At 31.2% G+C, this 22,029-nt stretch overlaps 1 protein-coding gene across 1 annotated transcript in view; it reads right to left on the bottom strand.

The window, feature by feature from the left end:
* LOC115877278 overlaps nucleotides 1-22,029 on the bottom strand; it is a 168,086-nt gene that overhangs the window by 62,131 nt on the left and 83,926 nt on the right. The window contains exon 2 of the mRNA XM_030893414.1: nucleotides 15,630-15,754. Within this exon, the coding sequence (XP_030749274.1) occupies nucleotides 15,630-15,754 (125 nt within the window). The remainder of the gene's footprint in view (nucleotides 1-15,629; nucleotides 15,755-22,029) is intronic.

Raw genomic sequence — 22,029 nt, 5'->3', positions numbered from 1 at the left:
ATAATTTAGTTTTTGTCAAAAAAATTAAAACACGTTTTTAAATGCACAACAATTGAAGTCATGAAGTAAATAATGTTCTAGTGCCAAAATCATTATTTCTGGATGAACAATATTTTTTGTTATACCAGGTGCGTCTCAAAAGTGGCTCACCCCTATAACTTTTTATTTTTTCAGTTAAAAAAACGAGATTTAGTATGTTAGTACTCTACAGTTAGTATATGACATAAATTAGGATTGATTGACGTATTCAATTGTTTTGAATCACTTCTTGTTTCGCCGGAAATTGATTTTTAAATGGCACCGCGGTATTTTTTTACTTTATTTGTTAGAAAATAACATTCTGAATAAAGTGACATATTATATGTCAACTTTTGACATTTTCGCATATGGTTTATTTGAAATTAAACTTGCGGTTCGTAACGAAAATTTGACTCGAAATACCAAGTGTGTGGTATCAAATCATCCGTAAAAAATGCTTTTTCAAAATATGCGAATGTCAAAAGTTGACGTATGATATGTCATTGTTTACCATTCTATTCAGAATGTAATTTTCTATAGAATAAAGTAAAAAAATACCTAGGGTATCATTTAAAAATCAAAAGTTGTACTCATTTCCGGTGAAACAGGAAGTGACCAAAAACAATTGAATACGTCAATCAATTCTAATTTATGTAATATACTAACATACCAAATCTCGTTTTTTTATCTGAAAAAAATAAAAAAGTTATAAGGGTGAGCCACTTTTGAGACGCACCCGGTATAACCAATGTATAAGAATAGACGTGTTTCTGTTGAGACTTTTTTTTTCTTGTCGAGAATTTTACAAATGTTTTATTTTTTATCTCTATTCTATTTCTAATCTAACTATTAGAGATTGCTATAGGTTAGTATAATAGAAAATTTTTGAGATATGGAAGTAGTTTCGAAAAATATAATAATATACTGGGTATTTTATTTAAAATAACAAAGATACTACCACTGTTTTGACAAAGCGGCAACACTGTAATCCTGAAAATAATTTAGACAGATGGATCAGGTGCCTTTATGCAAAAATCCAAATTTAAAAAAAAATCCCATCACCGGTTTCTTCATAAACGTCTAACGTGCCATGGCCCTGAATCATCCTGTATATTAAATGGAGAATCGTCAGTTAATTTCAAGCAACACGATATTTTTTTGAAAAATTCCTTATAATTTCCTTCAGCGCAACAACATCAACATTTCAAAACGCCGAAATAACTGAAATTTAACCGCGCACAGCATATCGAAACTAATCAAAACTTGCTAACCGCTAACCGCCTCCTCATACCATAATCTAAAATTTACTCTCAGCCACACCACCCCCGTCCCTTATAAACTTGCACACCCTCCCTGAAACTCGGTCGTCGCATTTCTTGTATCTCGAGTTGAACGGAAACGTTACGCGTTCCTGCAGACATTTGTTTCGCAATTAGTTCATTGTTTGCCCAGACACCATTTCTGTTTTAACCTCTTGAATAAATGCGGGAGGGGAGTAGAGCTAGGGAATTTGGAAAGAAGCAAAGTGTTCTAGCAGACCTATATCCAATAAAACGTTTAAGTTTAACCCTCGAGCGGGCGCGTCCGGAATTTTGTACTGCAATTTTACAAGTTTCGCTAAATCAAAATATCCGTTGGACGTAGCTGGCGCCAGTCCCACTGGTACGCCAGTCCGTGGTTTACCGGGAAATATTGCTATGTCTGAGAGTCTTCTGTTGTACACGGATGATTGAACGATGAAACGTTTAAGAGATCCAGTAACTGGCGCCAGTGGTCTCACTGACTGGCAGCCAGTGGAAGACTAGCGTGACAGTGACACTGGCGCCAGATACTCGATACGTGTATAGAGATCCAGTAATCATCATTGGCATCACTGGCGTCACTGGCCTCACTGACATCACTGGCACCACTGGCGTAACTTGCATCATTGGCATCACTGGCATCACTGGCATCACTAGTCTCACTGGCGTCACTGGTCTCCCTGGTAGCCAGTGGAGTGGACTGGCCTGCCAGTGATACTGGCGCCAGTTACTGGATACGTTTAAGAGATCCAGTCCTATGAAGGAAATTATAAGGAATTCTTCAAAAAAAAATCGTATTGTTTGAAATTGTCTGACGATTCTCCATTTAATATACAGGGTAATTCAGGGCCATGGCACGTTAGACGTTTATGGATAAACCGGTGATGGGATTTTTTTTAATTGGGATTTTTGCATAAAGACACCTGATCCATCTGTCTAAGTTAGTATAAAGTGTTGCCACTTTATACTAACAGTGGTATTATCTTTGTTTTTTTAAATAAAATACCCAGTATATTATTAATATATTTTTCGAAACTACTTCCATATCTCAAAAATGTTCTATTATACTAACCTATAGCTGTCAGGAACGCGTAACGTTTCCATTCAACTCAAGATACAAGAAATGCTTGTTAAATTTCAGTTATTTCGGCGTTTTGAAATATTGATGTTGTTGCGCTGAAGGAAATTATAAGGAATTTTTCAAAAAAAATATCGTATTGCCTGAAATTGTCTGACGATTCTCCATTTAATATACAGGTTAGACGTTTATGGATAAACCGGTGATGGGATTTTTTTTTAATTTGGATTTTTGCATAAAGACACCTGATCCATCTGTCTAAATTATTTTCAGGATTACAGTGTTGCCACTTTATACTAACAGTGGTAGTATCTTTGTTATTTTAAATAAAATACCCACTATATTATTAATATATTTTTCGAAACTACTTCCATATCTCAAAAATGTTCTATTATACTAACCTATAGCAATCTCTAATAATTTTCGAGATAAAAAATAAAACATTTGTAAAATTGACAAGAACATGATCTTGGTTAAATCATATATTCGGCATATTGAAAGCTAAAATTTGGTTTGTATATAAATTTAAACCTATGTATATTATTTAAAAAAGTGACACCCAAGTAAAATTGCTTTTCAACGATAAATCATGTTCTTATACCTAAACGTGTGTTGTGATGCCAGTGACGCCAGTTACTGGATCTCTATGCACGTATCCAGTAGCTGGCGCCAGTATAACTGGCACGACAGTCTTCCACTGGCTTCCAGTGAGGCCATTGGCGCCAATTACTGGATCTCTTAAACGTATCCAGTAGCTGGCGCCAGTATCACTGAAGCGCCAGTCCACTCCACTGGCTACCAGTGAGACCAGTAATGCCAGTGACGCCAGTGACGCCAGTAGTGCCAGTGACACCAGTAATGCCAGTGACGCCAGTGATGCCAGTAACGCCAGTGTTGCTAGTGTTGCCAGTGTTGCTACTGGATACGTGTAAGATATCCAGTAGCTGGCGCCAATCCCACTGGTACGCCAGTCAGTGGTTTACCGGGAAATATTGCTATGTCTGGGAGTCCTCAGTTGTATGCGGATGATTGCAACTTAATTGTTAGCGCAAAATCAATTGAAGATCTTATTACTCGTAGTAATGATACTGTTTCTGGAACGTCAACTTGGTGTAAATCAAATGTCCTAAAAGTGACCTAAGTATAAGCAAAGTATATACAAGTGTCCTAAGTATAAGCTCAATTTCGGCATAATAACTCTATGGTTTAGTCCATGTCATTTTTTGATCAAAATAAACTCCCAGAAATTTTGTTTTATCAATGTTTTCTAATGATTTTTATTCTGTCCTTACTAGTAAACTTAAAGAAAAGATCTTCAATTGATTTTGCGCTAACAATTACGTTGCAATCATCCGCGTGCGACAGAGGACTCCAAGACATAGCAATATTTTCCGGTAAACTACTGACTAGCGTACCACTGGGACTGGCGCCAGTTACTGGATACGTGTAGAGAGATCCAGTAGCTGGTGCCACTGGTCTCACTGATAGCCAGTGGAAGACTGGCATGCCATTAAAACTGTAAATAGTCTAGATATTTCAGAAATTATTTAATTAGTGTAGAAATATTTAACTTATTATTTAAAGAAAAATTAATATATTTTTAAGTCTTCATAATATATATATTTACTAAAAATATTAATATCATTATAGACGATTATAAAAAATTCTCGAAATATTTCGTCACAACTTCGCGAGACCGTTAAAATAAATTCATTTTTGTTTCGCCGTTAAAAATAACAGCATTCCCGGAATGCTTACGGCTTTTACCAGTTTGGAAACTCTTAAGTGCTCGCGACATTATGTTCTCGGATATGAATGGTTTACGGCGGAGTGTTTCTTCATAATAAACAACTTCATAAAAATCGTAACTTTTTTGCTGGCGGATTTTTTGCCTTTAACTTTACTATCCTTTGAGAGGTCCTTTGCAACTTTTTATAGATGTTTTTTGAAGTTATCTCCTATGTCACTTAAAATCAGGAAATAAAAATATTTTTTAAAACATAATAATTATTTTTTTTTAGAAAGACAGTAGATATATGTTATTATATTTTCAGTTTTATGCATCTAAATCGTTAATCTAAATTTACTAACTCTTTTGATTTTTACCCTTAACTTTTATTGTCCTTACTATCGAGAAATTATTTTTTTTTGTAGATGACAAATAGAATGACAAATAATTTTTTCAAACTTTTAAATCATTTCCATAAAATGATATTTTATGGGAATATTTCACTTTAGGACTCTAAAATTAAGAAATATCTTAAAAAATATTCAAACTTGTAAACAAACAATTTAATTTATTTTCAATAAATTAATAAGAACGGACACAACAATAAAATAAATTGCATTGTTTAGGAATTTTTACAGAAACATAACATATATATTTTATAATTTTCCCGTATTACTAAAAGTACAAACAACTGAAATTGATGCTAAAGTAATAAACATAAATTATATTCAACAAAACTGCAAACCTTGAATTTACATAACTTTTTCAAAACAGTTCATGCTAACATAGGATCTGCAGTTGCCGCATATGGATTGTGCACATTTGATTTTTGTATTTTGTCATTTCTTAGTTGACGTATACCTCATCTCTTTCGTTTCTGGTAATGATTATTAAATTTTCTCTCTTCTATAAGTAAGATATTCAGAATCGGAGTTATGGTTACTCTCCGGAGAAAAATCAATGTCTCTATATACAGATCATACTGTGAATAGTTCTGACTGAAAACGAAACCGATTAGCAAGCAACGGGGATGTCAATGTTAGTCGGGAACTATTGTGAACTAAAGACCTAGTTCAAGGAACTATTCCTCTGGAGGAACTAGAACTAAGGAACTAGTTCCTCACAAGGAACTAGAATTCCCACCTCTACCCCAGAAACACGCCTATGAGTTTTTTTAGCTAAAAAAAATAAAATTAATTTTCCTCTTATAAATACAATCCAGAAACATACTGTATGTTCTCTGCCAAACAAAAGTAAAAATATAAAATATACCTACATCGGAATACTGTAAAATGCAACAATTTGCAACACATATATTAATTTCGTCGGGCATTTTCCCCGCCCATAACCGGTATCAAATTTAGCAACAAATTCAATGGCCGAGCTCGTTTGTGGAATTGATATTCATAGGAAATGGCTAATATTTAATTGCTGTTCGATGTATATTTTAATTTTCTAAATGATACGGCTAATCTGAACGCGCCGGGCTAATAAGTTTATTGTTTCGCGTAAAACATCGGATATTGCTTTAATAAATTTGAAATTTGGTCGGCTTCGGTATTATTTGTTGTAAAATATTATTAATAACTATCTATTTCGACATTATTGTGACTAAGGGTGGTAACATTGGCATCGAGAGTTTAAAAAACGGCTCAATAAATAATATCTATACCTTTGTGATGGGTTCAGTGAAATGAAAAAATCTTGGGTGATTTTTTAAAATATGAAGCCGCGGTTAAATATTCTTCAGTTTACTGTTACTGGCTAATATTTGGATCAGGTTACTTCAAGAAAAATACAGAAAGTACGAAACTCATGTTTACGATTAATTTTTGAAATTCGAGGAAGGCAACACATTTCACATAAAATTAAGGATATCGGCTGGTTAAACATGTACAGAGTGGGCCAAATTGGACACTTTTAAAGAGAAACACTCTTTTCCATAGGAGATAGACGAAAACTGATATTGGTGTCTGGAGCGCAATATTTATCTAAAACATGATTGTAAAAAGCGCATATCGATATCTGTGACCGTTTCGGAGTTATGGGATGTTTTTCAAAAATGTGTATTTTTAACAATTTACTGTATTTTTTTTGCTATGAGAAATTTTGTATTTCTATGAAAATATTTCCAAAGCACCTTTTTATGTAGAACTTAATGGTTTAAGTATAATTTCTTTTAAATTAATAATTTAAGAGTTATTGAACTAAAAAATGATTTTTTATTTGGGACACCCTGTATATTTTTAATTAACTGAAAAGAAACTAAAATTATTTTTTTTTTAAATATAGCACACTTGATATTTTGTTATCGAAATGCAGAATTTTTAAATGTTTGCCAATCTTAACTAGTAGGCTTTGGACCCCTTATGGATGATCTGCCACTAATGGATTTCAAAAACATATTTTTCCAGCAATACAAGGTACCGCCTCACAACGCTGAACTTATTAGCAATTTTTTGCAGCCAATTTCGAGAATAACTGAAGAACTAACCAAGGTCCCAGCCGTTGGCCGTCGAGGCCGCCGGACCTATCATCTATGGTTTTTTATCTTTTTCGGACTAAAAGTTTTCATTTTTAAATTGCCCAAAAATTTTAAAACTAAAATAATGCATTTAAAAATTAAAGGATTTTAAGAAAAAATAATACATTTTTAATTTTTAGCCAACCATACTAATAGGTATGGTAGGCTATTAGGATCGGCAAAAAAAAGTTTTTTTAATTTAACTCAAAATGAGTTATTTGGGTCATGAATGACCTAAATACAAAATATTTTCTTGGTGTCTGTCTGTCTGTCTGTCTGCCGTCTGTAACACGATAACTCAAAAACCGCTGAACCGATTTTAACCAAATTTGGCACAAAAATACTGTGGCACCCGAGAATCTGGCCATTAGTTTTTGGTGGGGGTGGGGGGTTGGTAAGGGGGTATGGGAGGGTGTTAAAAATTTAAAAAAATTGTAACTCCAAAATTACAGTAGCTAGCGACACGCGGTTTTCAAATTAAGATTAGGAATAATATTTGCAACAAAATCCATACACATATAAAAACTCAAGGAGTGTTTTTGTCACATCCATCCCGCCGAAACCGCTTCACTAATCTTGATGATTCTTTTTTAAATGAAAGGTATATATGTGTAGATTTGTTATGAAGTATTTTTAAATTGTTGAATGGCTATTTCTTTGTGTAAATCGACTAAATAATAAAACATACCTGAAAAACACCTACACACAATACCTCAAGAAATAAATTATTTGTCATTGTCAGTGGTTTGTCAGTTAGATTATATATCAGGTTTTTAGATATTTTAGGGGTCAGTTCATACAGCCAGCTTAAGATATATAAATATTAGAACAAAGGTTCGTTTAAACGATATTAGTGAATTAGCTACACAAAGCGATTTTAGGAAATTCATCCTCTTAGAAAGTAAAATTATGTCGGAACAATTTGTTGTATGAAAATTCCTTACTATGTGGTCTAGAAGAATAAAATCCTACAAAAAGAATTAGAAGAGATTTTTGAAATTCATCAACCAAATGGGTAAAGTTAGTAAAAATTTATATAAAACTTGGTGACCTCTGGATTATACACATAAAAATTGGCACAAAGGATCATTTAAAAGACATTAGTTAATTATTTGGATAAAGCAAATTTATGAAATTTATAATCCAAAAAAATGAAAGTTTGCTGTACGAAAATGCATTACTATAACATCTGGCAGTATAAAAAGGGTTTATTTAGTGACACATCAATAATATAAACGAAATATTTTTTCTTCAATTATCCTTCAAGTAATAAAAAATAACTATAAATAGAGTATTAGTGCTCTTAATAAACAAAAAAAAAGAGATGAATAAAAAAAAATATCAAGGGAGTATATCAAGTAAAGCGACAATTGAAAATTTCACATATTCATTTGAAAACTTCATATTTCAAAACTATTTATTTTAGTATATATGGGACCATAGGTAGGGGTTCTATCTATAGAGGGTAAATAATCATTTCACTATTTATTATTTTGGAGAGATCTTATTTTTTTCAGATTTTGCAAAATTTCTTTGAAATTGATTTTAGTTCGATTTCGAAAATAATCTATACATAATTAAGAAATAAAAAACCGCCCTGGAAGATCGCCATCCACCCTCTATCCAACCATGCATAATTAGGTTCAGTCAATGGAGGTAGTTTGGTTTGGTTTGGTTTTTGGTATTTATTTTTGGTATACAAAGTGTGTCATAAAGTCATATACAGGCGATGAAAAAATAAAAAACGGTTTTTTAATTTTCAAATTTTCTTAAGTACATAATAATATTTAAAGAGAATAAAAATGCTCTTGAAATTGGAATATTGACGGCTTTTTATAAATTTTAAGTAAAAAATGTGTAATAAGATAATAACAATATAGATTTTTTGTCGAGCGAGTCTTAAATAAGTGCAATTATTCTTAGCGGTAGTAGTTATATTTGATCCCAGAAACACGATCATGAGTTTTTCGCGATTTTTTTTTTAAATTTGGAATTTTTTGAAAATCATTTTGGATTTTTTTTAGTTTTTAGTTAAAAACCATAATTTCTTGATAATATGGCAACATAGATAGGTAGTAGATTAAATTTTATTAAAAGACAGAAAAACCCGAAAAGCTGTAGTGGTTCTCAAAATTTAAACAAAAAATATTTTTTTTGGAAATTTTTAAAGTAAAATAATTCAGTTATTTGAAAAACGGTAAAGAGAAAATATGATTTTTTTTTATCGAGATCTACCACCCCTGAAAATATTTGCACTTATTCAAGACTTGCCCTGTATAATACCCAGAATGGACAATTGATAACTTTCATATGAAATACGAGTAGCTCTAACACTCTTAAAAACATAGTTTAAATAGTGCATTTGTAAGGCTCACCAGCTCTATATACAAAGAAGTAAATCAATCATTTAAATCAATGCATGAACTATTCGAGGTGTAACGCGAACGTAGTCGCGGAAAAAACCTACTTTGTAATAACATCAAAATCAGTCAAAGTCGCAGTTTCGAGATATTAACATATTTTAGTATGGGCGGCTATACGTGCCTCCCGGCGCCAATTTTTTTTAATGATATTATGCATCATAGCCAGTGTTGCCACCTTAGTGGTTTTATCATTAAATCTGGTGGTTTGGACCAGTGGCAAAATTTGACATCTAGTGGCTGGTGGTGTTTTCAGCGGTTAGGCAAGCAAGTAATACCGTCTTGTACTACAAGTATAGGAAAAAACGAAAATTATACATTTGTAATGAAATCATAAAATAATAGAATTTTTATTTAAAGTACGTAACCCCTTATTGACGTTAAGCAACGGTATGCGTGATTATAATTGTATGGATGACTAAATATTTTCCGAGATTTTTTTAAACTTTTACCAATTTGTACAGAAGAGTAAAATCTGAAAGCCGTATATTTTTCATTAAATCACAATAATAATAATAAACAATTTTTTATAAAAATACCAAAGTAATGCTTAAAAATGGCCCTTTTTGGTATGGATCATATAATTGTGTTGTAGCACATTTTAAGAATTTTTATATCTTCTAGCTGCTGACACAGAGCATATATAATTTATTATTTATTACTTGCGAATATATGACGTAACGTTGGGAGATCGTACAGCGTATATAAAAATATATTGGTAAAATAATAAAGGCATATAATAAAAACCATTTTAATATTTTTAAAAATATTATAATGGTTTATATTTTATAAAAAAGTTATAAAAACAACTGGAGTATTTCCATATGTTAAACCTAAACATCAACAAAAACATTAACCCCGCGCAGCAATTCAATCCGACAATAAAAGCGGAATAGTTATTAAAAAAGATAATTTTGCGCCCGAGTGCATTATGCCTTTTAATTTCGGTTTTACGTTGCGAAATTAGAGCGGGACGGCTTTAAAATGTTTATTGCGCCCGTTGCTGATTTACGGCCTATGGCGTACCGAGCAATATTTCTATGGGACAAACGTTTTTATTCGGTTGTTGCCGGAAGTTCGATATTTTACCGGTTCGGACCTAAATTTAAAACCAAATATTTTTTTTAATTATGTACAGTGTTGTGCACCACATACGACACGGACTATTGCAGCTAAACGATTAGATTTTTACAAATTGTAAGTCTTGGGTTCGTTGAAGGACTATTAGAGCTACAATTTAAACATATTTTTACAAGATACAGAGTGTCCGAAATAAATAAAAAATATCAAAGTTGTCTTTTTTAAATGGGACACTATGTATATTATTACATTTTTAGTTTCTGCGATTAAAATAAAGGTAAATTTGATTAACGTTTATCACACTTAAACCTTACCGTTTTTGAAATATTTTCAATTCTGTGAAATTGCAGTAAAAATTTTAAGGCTTTATTTCTCCAAGGGTATCAAAGTTTTTAATACTAACTATTAATTGAAGTTTATTTATTTATCAGTTATTGTGTTGCAATAATAAAAATAATACTACCTCATACAAAGTGTCTAAAAATGTATTTTAAATAATTTTTAGATTTAAACGGCAATAACTTGTTTAATTAAAATGGAACACCCTGTATATTTTATGACAATCAGATGCACAATTTAATTATCTATCAAATTGTATTACACCAATTAAAGTCACAAAAGTAGACATTATTTAAAATTGTGGTGTGTGGTATTATAAATCTAAAAATTTATAGTGTCAACTTTAGTAGTTAACTAGGTAAATAATTAAATAAATGCTAATCAGACTCCAACAAATTATGAATATTTAGCCTATAGATTTAAAAACAGATATAATGTTTATTTTCAGAATTAATTGACAACAAAAGGGAATGGAACATAAAAATACAATTTAAAGAAAAAAATTGTCTATTTAATAAATTCATTAATGTTGTAAAAACAGTTTTCATGTAAAATAGTTTTAACTTATTTATAAAGATTTTTGAAATGCTACAGTTTTTATGTTTACTGGAAGACCCTAAAGCTTCATTCACAACCTCGAAATTAGTGAAATAAATTAGTGGATTCAATTAGCGTAGAACATTGTTCCTCTAATTTTGTAACTATGTAACTATTCAAAACGTCAAAATTAGTTCCAATTAGTACAAAAAGTTAACAAACACAAAAAGTAAAAAAAAATTAAGGTGGGCCACCCTTATCACTTAGGGGTATAAAAAATAGATATCAACTTATTCTGAGACTTACTGAATATACATATAAAATTTCCAGAGTATGGTAACAAATTAAAAAAAAACAACCCCTATTAGATAATAGCTGTTGATGGTAGAAGGGCGAAAGTTTAGGGTTGCATGTATTTTTTAATGTCACATCATTAAAAAATAAAAATAAAAATTTTTGCCCAAAAAATAAAAAAAATGGGGTGGGCTACACTTATCACCAAAAGGTATAAAAAATAGATAACAACCTATTCTCAGACCTACTAAATATACATACATATAAAATTTCATCAAAATCGTTCAAGCCTTTCAGAGGAGTAACAAAAATTTTTAAAAAAAACTCTTTTAAAAAAATAGGGGTTGATAGTAGAAAGGTTAAAATTTAGAGTTGCATGTATTTTTTAAATCCAAATCATAAAAAAATAAAAATAAAAAAACTTGGGGTGACCCATCCTTATCACTTAGGGGTATAAAAATTGATAACCCATTATCAGACCTACTGAATATACAACATATAAAATTTCATTAAAATCAGTCAATCCGTTTCGAAGGAGTATGGTAACTAAAACAGTGACATGAGAATTTTATACAGGGTGGCCCATCGAAAACGTTCCGCAAGGCATAACGGCCAGGGTATGTTTTTTTCCAAAAAATCCAAAAACACGTCAATTTTGTTTGTGAGGGGGACAACTTTTGCCCCAAAAATGATTGCAAAATCTTCAACCCTCTAAGCGGGGGTGTCATCCCCCAACTTTTTTCAAATGGGATGGGGGGTCAAGTGGTACCGCAATGAAAAGGGCTTTCTATTCTCTATACTTTCCCGCTTCGTTTTTGAAAATCGGTCATGTCATTGAGAAAATATGACGGATTGAAATTTGAAAAGTTTATTTAAATATTTATCAGAGTTAATGATATGGATAAATTCCTTCCACCAATTTGAGGTTTTTTCTTATTATTTCTAGATGCTTACGCATTTTTTCACTTACCACAAGGTTGAACGATCAGGTGCGGTAATTGCTAGATAGCTGATCTGTGACTTATGCGTTGAAGTTCTTTTCAATATCGTTAAACTTTTTAACAATTTTGGTGTACTCACTTGCAGAAAAAGTAGAAATAATCGACATTTATTTTAAAAATAATGAACGTGGCAACAGGGTTGCGCAGATATTCAATGAACGCCATCCTGACAAACACCTTTATGGCAAAATTGTTCGCGAGTTACTAGGAAAATTTCGCGAAACTGGTTCCGTTATGAATAAAAAGAGGCAGAAGGAAAATCCTGTAGTAAATGAAGCTATGGAGGTATTTGTATTGGGTCAAGTTGCCATGGATAGTACGCTGAGTACAAGAAAATTAGCCAATGAGACCGGCGTGAATCGTACAAGTGTCGAAAGGATATAAAAAAAACAAGTTACACCTGTACAACATTCAGTTGGTACAAGAACTCAACGAAGACGATTTTGATCGTCGCTTGCAATTTTGTGAAACTATGAGTGAACGAATAGCGGATGATAATAATTTCCTATTTAATGTGTGCTTTTTGGATGAGTGTACTTTCTTTTTGAACGGTGTAGTTAATCGGCACAACTGTCGGTACTGGGCTGAGGACAACCCCAGGGGTTTTCACGAGGTGCACACCCAAAACCCTCAGAAATTGAACGTGTGGGCTGGTATTGTTCGAAATTCTATTGTGGGTCAGTTTAACAATATTGAAAAGAACTCCAACGTACAAGTCACAGAACAGCTATCTAGCAACTACCGCACCTGATCGTTCAACCTTGTGGCAAGTAAAAAAATGCGTAAACATCTAGAAATAATAGGAAAAAACCTCAAATTGGTGTAAGGAATTTATCCTTATCGTTTACTCTGATAAATGTTTAAATAAACTTTTTAAATTTCAATCCTTCATATTTTCTCAATGACTCGATCGATTTTCAAAAACGAGGCGGGGAAATATAGAGAATAGAAAGCTCTTTTCATTGCGGCGCCACTTGACCCCCCTTCCCATTTGAAAAAAGTTGGGGGATGACACCCCCGCTTAGAGGGTTGAAGATTTTGCAATCATTTTTGGGGCAATAGTTGTCCCCCTCACAAACAAAATTTATGTGTTTTTTGGATTTTTTGGGAAAAAAATACCCTGGCCGTTATGCCTTGCGGAACGTTTTCGATGGGCCACCCTGTATATTAGATTACAAGAAAATTTCAAAATTTCTAGACAATACCTAGAAACATTGTTGGTTGGAGAATTATCGAACATCATACAATATGTATCCCTAGCAATAAAACTTTCTGATTTAATGCAACGCGTAGTGGCATTGTGTGGCATTTGAAATGTGCATTCACATACAATAGTTAAATTTTAATTGAACATTATGCAATTACTGCTTTCGATGGCTTTTCGTCAATGCTGTTTACGTTCAATTAAAAATTGTATGCACAAATAACACCACTTTGATACTTTGACATTGTTGCAGTATACGTTGTTAAAAAAGGTTCAGTACGTAGGCCAGTAATTGCCATCAATTTACTTGTTCAAAACAAATTGTAACATTTTAAAAATTTTAAATGAAAAAAGTGAAAATGCATATTTCCCAGTTTCCAGTTTATACAGGTTTGTTTACCACATACGACACGGAGTATTGTAGCTAAACGATTAGATTTTTACGAATTACAAGTTTTGGGTTCGTTAAAGGACTATTAGAGCTACAATTCAAAAATATTTTTACTAGATACAGAGTGTCCCAAATAAGTAAAAAATATTATAGTTGTATTTATTTAAATAGAATACCCTGAATATTTTTCTATTTTTAGATTCTACGATTAAAATAAGGGTAAATTCGATTAAGTAGAAACTACACTTAAAGTACACTTAAACCTTATCGTTTTTGAAATATTTTCAATTTTGTGAAATAGCAGTAAACATTTTAAGGCTTAATTTCTCCAAGGGTATCAAAGTTTTTAATACTAAATATTGACTGAAGATTATTTATTGATCAGGTATCGTATTGCAATAATAAAAATAATACTACCTTATACAGAGTGTATAAAAATGTATATTAAATAATTACTAGCTTTAAACGGCTATATCTTGTTTAATTTAAATAGAACACCCTATATATTTTACGAGAATCAGATGTACAATTTAATTGTCTATCTAACTGTATTACATTATTTTTTACCTATCTAATTTAGACCTTATTTAGCAATATACCCATGGAATATTGACATTTTAGATTAGACTGCAAACCCATTTGTTTACAAAAAGAAAATTAATATATCTTCATAAAAGAGTATACCAATTAAATATACCATCATTATTTCCGCCCAAAAATTAGTTCATTACATACTTAATTGTTTTAGTTAATAAATTATTCTAAATAAATGTGGATTTGAATCAGAAATAAATATAATAATAGGTTATGAAAATGAACGTCTCTGCTATTATAAAAATGAAACATCATTTATAAGGTGTTACTTTTTACCAGACTGAGTATTTGGAGCAATAATTATTATTCAACGCAAACAGCCAATTAATGTAATTTGAATATTGGGATCATATTGATTGGTCCTCTTTATCAAATATTTGAACAGCCTTTTTAATTTTTTAATGAAATAAGCGAATTATATCGACAATATTCGTACTGTGAAAATTTATTACATCTTTAAAAATAATCTAAAATGTCAATATTCCATGGGTATATTGATAAACGGGGTCCAAATTATAAGAAAATGTAATTATAAGAAAATGTATTTTCTACGAAAATTTCAAGAGATAGGTAAAAAATGGTATAACACAATTTGATAGATAAATGAATCGTGCATCTGATTCTGGTAAAATATACAGGGTGTTCTATTTAAATTAAAGAATTTGTAGTACTTGCCGTTTAAAGCAAGTAATTATTTAAAATAGAAAAACTTCAGTACAAGTACTTTATTTTAAAAACTTAAATACGCCTAGAAATGAAGCATTAAAATCGTTACTTTGAATGTGGTAGAGACCGATTCAATTTGTAAAAATCTAACCGTTTAGCTAAAATACTCCGTGTCATATGTGGTGAACAACCCTGTATACTAATATAACAAACTCCGTTTTTTATCGTAAAAAATAAAAAAGTTATAGGGCTGAACCACTCTTGACATACCCTCAGTATATAAAACAGTACACACAAAAAAAATAATAAACCGATCTCAAACACAGAATCACTATTCCATCAGCGCTTTTTCTTCCGCAATAACAAAAGAATCTAAAAAAAAGCGGGAAAAAATCGTATTCCTGCATAAGGCATGACGCGACTCGCGCCCGAAAAGGACCCAATAAAACTTACCCCCCAGCAGGAACAGGCCGCAGGCGATAATGGCTTTATTGTCGCTGTTACAGTGGCCCAGGAGGCCGAAGAAGGCGGCGAGGACCAGCAGGATTATGGCCGCGCTGCAGAGCACCGTGCATGACCTGAAACCAAAAGGTCGCCGGATGAGTTTCACGGTGAAAGAAGAGAAAAAAAGGGCTGATTTAGGGAAAGTCGTAAAAGTATTTGAGGTGGGAAGTTGGGGATTAATATTTTCGGTTTGGTTGAGGTAAGGAAAGGATTTGATTCAGAGAGTTAAATTCAAAAGAGTTTCTTGGTTTAGTTTGGAACTTTAAAAATTTAAATTTAAAATAAATTTGAGCATATTTTTATTTTGCACGACAGTCACTTTTCTTCGCCAAGATTTCGGTCTTGGATAGGCTATACAGGGTGGTCGGAACTGTATTTCGAAACCTTCGACAGCATATTCTGCAGATAAAAATAAGTAAAAAAGTTTGTATAAATGTTTGTCCTGAAATGCTTTGTTTCGGAGATACAGGGTATAACTCGGAAATATGTGTGGTTTGTTTCAGATACATTGTGTGTATTTCCATTTTTGCTTAGAATTGAAGGAAGAATTGAAATATGCAGTAATATACAAGGGGGTTCTATTTAAAAAAATTAAACTTTGATGTGCCACGACTTTATGACCGACCCTGTATACATAAATTTATTACTCGCCAATACACATTTAGAAAACCTATCATTTTTGTATTTAACTTTTTGCGGTACCTTGTATATTTTACCTAATAATCGATCGTTTCCATACATAACAGCAACCCTGTATAGTCTGTCCAACGAGAAGATCCTTGACAGTGATAGATGTGTCTGTCATTTTAATTTCAAAGTAGTTTATTTTATTTTACAAAGAAATAAGTTGGTACAACTGGAACGCATAGCAGGATATATTTAAAATTTGATTGACAAGATGACAAGTGATTACTTCAAAATATTGTGAAAAAAACTGCATAAAACTGAAAAAATGTAATCGAGTTATTTTATTTAATAAAAACGGTATGTGTTAATACAAAACAAACAAGAACAAGACACTACATACCAAAAAAATATAAAAAAGAACTATTATTTACTTTCAAGCTTTATGAAACTACCCGCATTTATGCTTATATATTTATCAATATAACTTATGTACAAATACAAATTTGTAATATTCCACAGGAATAAATAAAACAACATAGGTAAATAAAACAAACTATTTTATTAATAATAACACCTACCAAATTTTATACCTTAAAGGTTGATTTATTAACTTTAATCTTAATTTTTTTAAACCAGTACCTTTTGGCATTATTTTTCTGCAGTACTAAAATCCATTATCTACCTACCGTGTGATGTCGATATTTTACAGCTACTCTAGTTTTTAGTATGTGTTTAGTTTGATCCTTCTACCATATACGAGATGCACTTATCTACGACGAAATGGTATACAAACTTTATCGATGGCAACTTCATTGGTGTATAAGACTTTCTGCCTGGGCGCGAGTATTAACCATAAACTGTGCTCTGGGTCTACAGTTAATTTTCACTGATTTTTCTTGATTTCAAAAGACACAAAAACACACGTAATAATACGAATCAAAATGCATCATCTTCCAAAACGCAGGGTATTTAACAAAAGTTGACACAAAATTATAACCTATAATTTGGCAAGACTTTGACAAGCGTCAAAAATGACAAAAATCTAAAGGCGAGTTCATACGCATCGGCGTCCGTTTGTCGTTTATCGTTCCGCCAAACCAATAAAATTGAAATACGATCTGTCATTTTTTAAATAAACCAATAAAACTGGTTAAAAACAACAAGACACGACGCATGACGGATTTATATTTAAACCCCATCCATAGATAACTTAAAAATTATTAGAAACTTTTTTTAGTAAAATAAATAGATTGGTATGGGACGTCATCTGCTTTTCTTCTGTCATCGTCTGTCGAAATCTTACCTGAGAAAAAAAACAGAGTATATAATTTATACAGGGCGTTTTAAAAAACATGTGCCATCTCTCGTGGGGAGATTGCTCATGTAAAAATAAGATTTATTTTTCATATCAACATAGGTCCGATTCTGGTTTGTTTCGTAGCTACAGGGTGTTAAAATCTTAACAGTCTTTCGATTTATTATAATTTTAATCCAAGTAGTTTTAGTGATTTGAATGAAATTTTGAGGGTAATAGTTACTATAAGTGCTACATATTTTAATCCTAAAAATGTGTTGATAAATTCAGGGACGTGCATATGGGTTATCACTGGAATATTTTTCAAAAAAACATGTGCGCCACTGACTTTTTTCTTTTCATATCAAAATTGTGTAGACCATTTAATACCAATTAAAAGTTATCTCTTGATATTTTGTCAAAATGGGCCTTCTTGATGAGATAAACGGAATTTTATTAATCGCAATTAATAAAATTAATATAAAAATAAAATTAATAAATTATATATTTTGCCTAATTTATTATTAAATATTATTACTATTAGTTATTATTACTGTTAGGCCAACCTACAGCAATTTCAAATGAAAAAATAAAGATATTAAAGTTAATTACAAAAAAACTAATTTTAAAAAGTTTTACCATCCTGTAACTCTAAAAGTATTCATTTTTATACCCATGTTTATAGGAACTTTTTATAATATTTAAAAATAAATTTCCGAGGAACTTTCGCAATTTTAGATAATATAAACGCCACGAATGTTTGGGAGTGATTCATCGCTTGATGAAATGAGAATCGACACGCGCGCTATCATTTTTACATTAAAAACGTATTTTTTTACCGCAGACGTAGGTTTTTAAAAGCCCGGTCTAATCATCTGCCTGCGCTCCTCCTACTTATTCTAAAATGTTAGCGTGATTGACAAAGACGATACCATATCGCATTTCTTTGATTGATTCGTTTTTGTGCGTCAGTCCATTGGTGTGCTTGCAGTGCGACCAATGGGGCATTTCAGTTTATATTTATAACCAAATATATGTTTTGACAAGACTTTGACAGTTAAAACAACAAATTACAACAGATTATATATTGATTATTATATGACTTGAAACACCACGACACTGGAATTAAGTTTTATGTGACCTTGAGCAGATTAGTTCACATGGTAGCGACCGATGAATCATTGCTCTCAAACATTCGTAGAGTTTACTATAGCAAGTTGATGATATTAAAATTTTTTAAAGGTTTCTATTAGACTTGGATCAAGGCAAATTAATAAAATTGCGTTTATCTCATCAAGGAGGCCGAAATCGACAAAATATCAAGAAACAACTTTTAATCGGCATTAAACTGCTTACACTATTTCTCTGAGAGAAAGAAAGTCAGTAGTGTACATGCTTTTTTTAGAAAAATATTCCAGTGATAACCCATATGCACGTCCCTGGTGAATATGTTGACACTTTTTTAGCTTTAAAATATGTCGCATTTATAGAAAAACTTTTATTCTCACAATTTCATTCGAAACGCTAAAAGTACTTGAAAGAAAATTATAATAAATCGAAAACATATTAAGATTTTAACACCCTGTAGCTACGAAACAAAGCAGAATCGGACCTATGTTGATATGAAAAATAAATCTTATTTTTACGTGAGGAATCTTCCCACGAGAGATGGCACATGTTTTTTGAAACACCCTGTATATTAAAAACACTATTTACTTCATAAAAAATACATAATATCAAAAAATGTTAAACGCACACCATTTAATTCTAAAATAAAATTCTCCACACTAAATGGCATTAAAACCCGGGTTTACTTTAAAAAAGGAAAAAGTATCATTCAAATAGGATTTTCCCAGGGGATGGCGAAAAGCACCGGGGTTGCTTCCCAATTGCCTCTTTGCGTGATTACAGACTATGAAAGTAAGGTATTTTCTTACGATTCCTGAAATAAAACGGACCAAAGGGAAAAAAGGTTATTTGCCAATACGGAAAAGAGGGAAAAAGCGGAAAGTCATGATATTTATGACTGTTTTTTACGAACAGGCCAATTTTACGTTTTATAGTTGATGATTTTTTGTTTATGGGCTTCTAAAAAAAGATTAAATTGAATTAAAATGATAAAAACGATAATGCAATTTTTTTCTGCTATATTTGACGTACATGTTCGAAATTTAAATTTATTTTTATTGCTTTTTATTTTAAATCAAAATAATTTAAAGAAAAAAATATTTTACAAAAATGTATGTGGATATGACGAACATACATAGAGAGAGAGAGAAACGAATCAGTCATTTTAGGGTACAAATAATTTAATGTTATGTTCTCTTTAGAAACAATAGTTAGTCAATAAAGAAATAAGCATAAGTATAGCACATTTCTGATATGAGTAAGTTATATTATACAGGGCGAGTCTTAAATAAGTGCAAATATGGTAGATCTCTATAAAAAAAAATATTTTTTTTGCTATTTTTTTTTAACAAGTCCCAAATAGCAGTGTTATTTTACTTAAGAATTTTATATAATAGTATATTGTTTTATTAAAAGTAAAAATGACACTGTTTGTGGCGAGGCTGTACGTTTGACATTACAGAGCCACAAAAAGTCATTTTTACTCGGAATAGAACAAGTTATTTTTTTTTTTTTTCAAACGCCACAAATAAGTTTTTAAACAATTTCAAACGTTCCAAATAATATAAAAAGTGTTAAAAGTCATACCAAAGAATATACCTAGCTAGAAAAAGAATGGACTCTGCCATACTGAAAAATGGTCCTACAGAAGTGGCGCCATCTATTGAGTAGAGCTTGTTTTAAATGGATCGAAGCGCGGGCTTTTTAAATGAGCGTATTTATTGAATTTTACTCTAAAATAATTAAATTTGATTATTAAATCTTATTTTTTACACAAATTCAACAATACTAATAACAAGTATCGTTGTTATGTGTAAAAAATAAGATTTAACAGTATAATTTATACAATTATTAAATAAAATTAAAGCCAAACATGTGAAATATTATTTATTATTTAAAGTTTTTATTTATAAGTCAAATATTTAAACATCATTTATTATAATCAAACAAGACCAACGTAATACGCCCAAAGTTTTGTAAATGGAGTAAATATAAATAGGTACTTAAATGATGGCAAAAATAAAAGACACATTATATTTTTAAGATCACAAACAAAAGGAATTGTCTAATTAAAACACATACACAACACATATAACAAATTATAGTTTGAAAAACGTTTTGATAATCATTTATTTGATAATATTATGATTGGCGCTATGACAACGACAATATTTTTTGAGAATTTGACAATAATATATGACAATGGCTGTTGGAAACTATGGAAACTACAAAAAAATTCTGATTTAACGCCATCTGGCAATAACTAGTAGCAACTTCTTAACCTAAAAATTAATTGCACTACCACCTAGTGGCTAGGGCTGGAACTAATTTATTTGACATTTCCGTGGAAACGGTGGAACCGCTTTTTCTATTTCACTTTCCCGCCCCTGAGTCATACCTTGTATGTAATTATATATCGAGAAACTATGGTTACGCTTGTTGAATTTGACACTTCATGTCAGTTTAATAATATATTTTCGTACTTTTGTGCTTAGGCGTAAAAGTGCTTTACTTTTATGTCTAGGCGTTAAAATGACTTTTTTGTATTGTCAATCGCGTCGCAAAAATTAATACTTTTGTGACGTTTGAACAAAAAACTATTTTTTGCATAAATTTTGAAAACTACTAATTTTTTCTATATTTTCGTTCCTTTAAATTTAATATATTACTTATCTTATGTTGTAGCGTTTTTTAAACATTACCACTGCGAACGGCAGCTTTTCGTTGGTAGAGCAGTCGTGAATAAGGTATTTCACTGGAAAGAAACTAACTAACAATAATAAATCAAAAATACAAATATTGGGCGCCAGGCATGAACAGAGAAAACAGTTCTTTATTACTTAAAACTAGTGACTATATTCATTCATGATGTATTCTGATGGTAAATAGCATTGTACAATTTTAATAATTATTATAGTGGTTATATGTCGAGTAGAGCTAGCTATGTATGTAAATAATATTAAATATGTTCTATGAAAAGACTATGGACAAATACAATTCGTGTAAAGTTATAGAAAATATATGAAAGATAGCATTATTTTATTTAACCTGTCAAACTTTACGCGATGTTAAATCTGAGATGTTGCAACCTGTAGATTCTAGAATCTATGTCTGGTTATTCATCTCTTAAAATATAGCGCAATAATAATATCTATAAAAAATAATACTATTACAAGGCGTAATGTAGTGAAACCTAAAATTTAAATCATATTGTAACTACTAAATCGACATAAATCTTCTTAATAATCTAACCACACTCTGTACGATATTATTTAAAATGTACGTTATTAAGTTAAGACT

The sequence above is a fragment of the Sitophilus oryzae genome, unplaced genomic scaffold (assembly GCF_002938485.1).
Source record: "Sitophilus oryzae breed Bouriz unplaced genomic scaffold, Soryzae_2.0 scaffold_1443_pilon_pilon, whole genome shotgun sequence".
Classification (NCBI taxonomy): domain Eukaryota; kingdom Metazoa; phylum Arthropoda; class Insecta; order Coleoptera; family Curculionidae; genus Sitophilus; species Sitophilus oryzae.
Note: the sequence above shows the minus strand (reverse complement) of the source record. Positions and strands in the feature narration are given on the sequence as shown.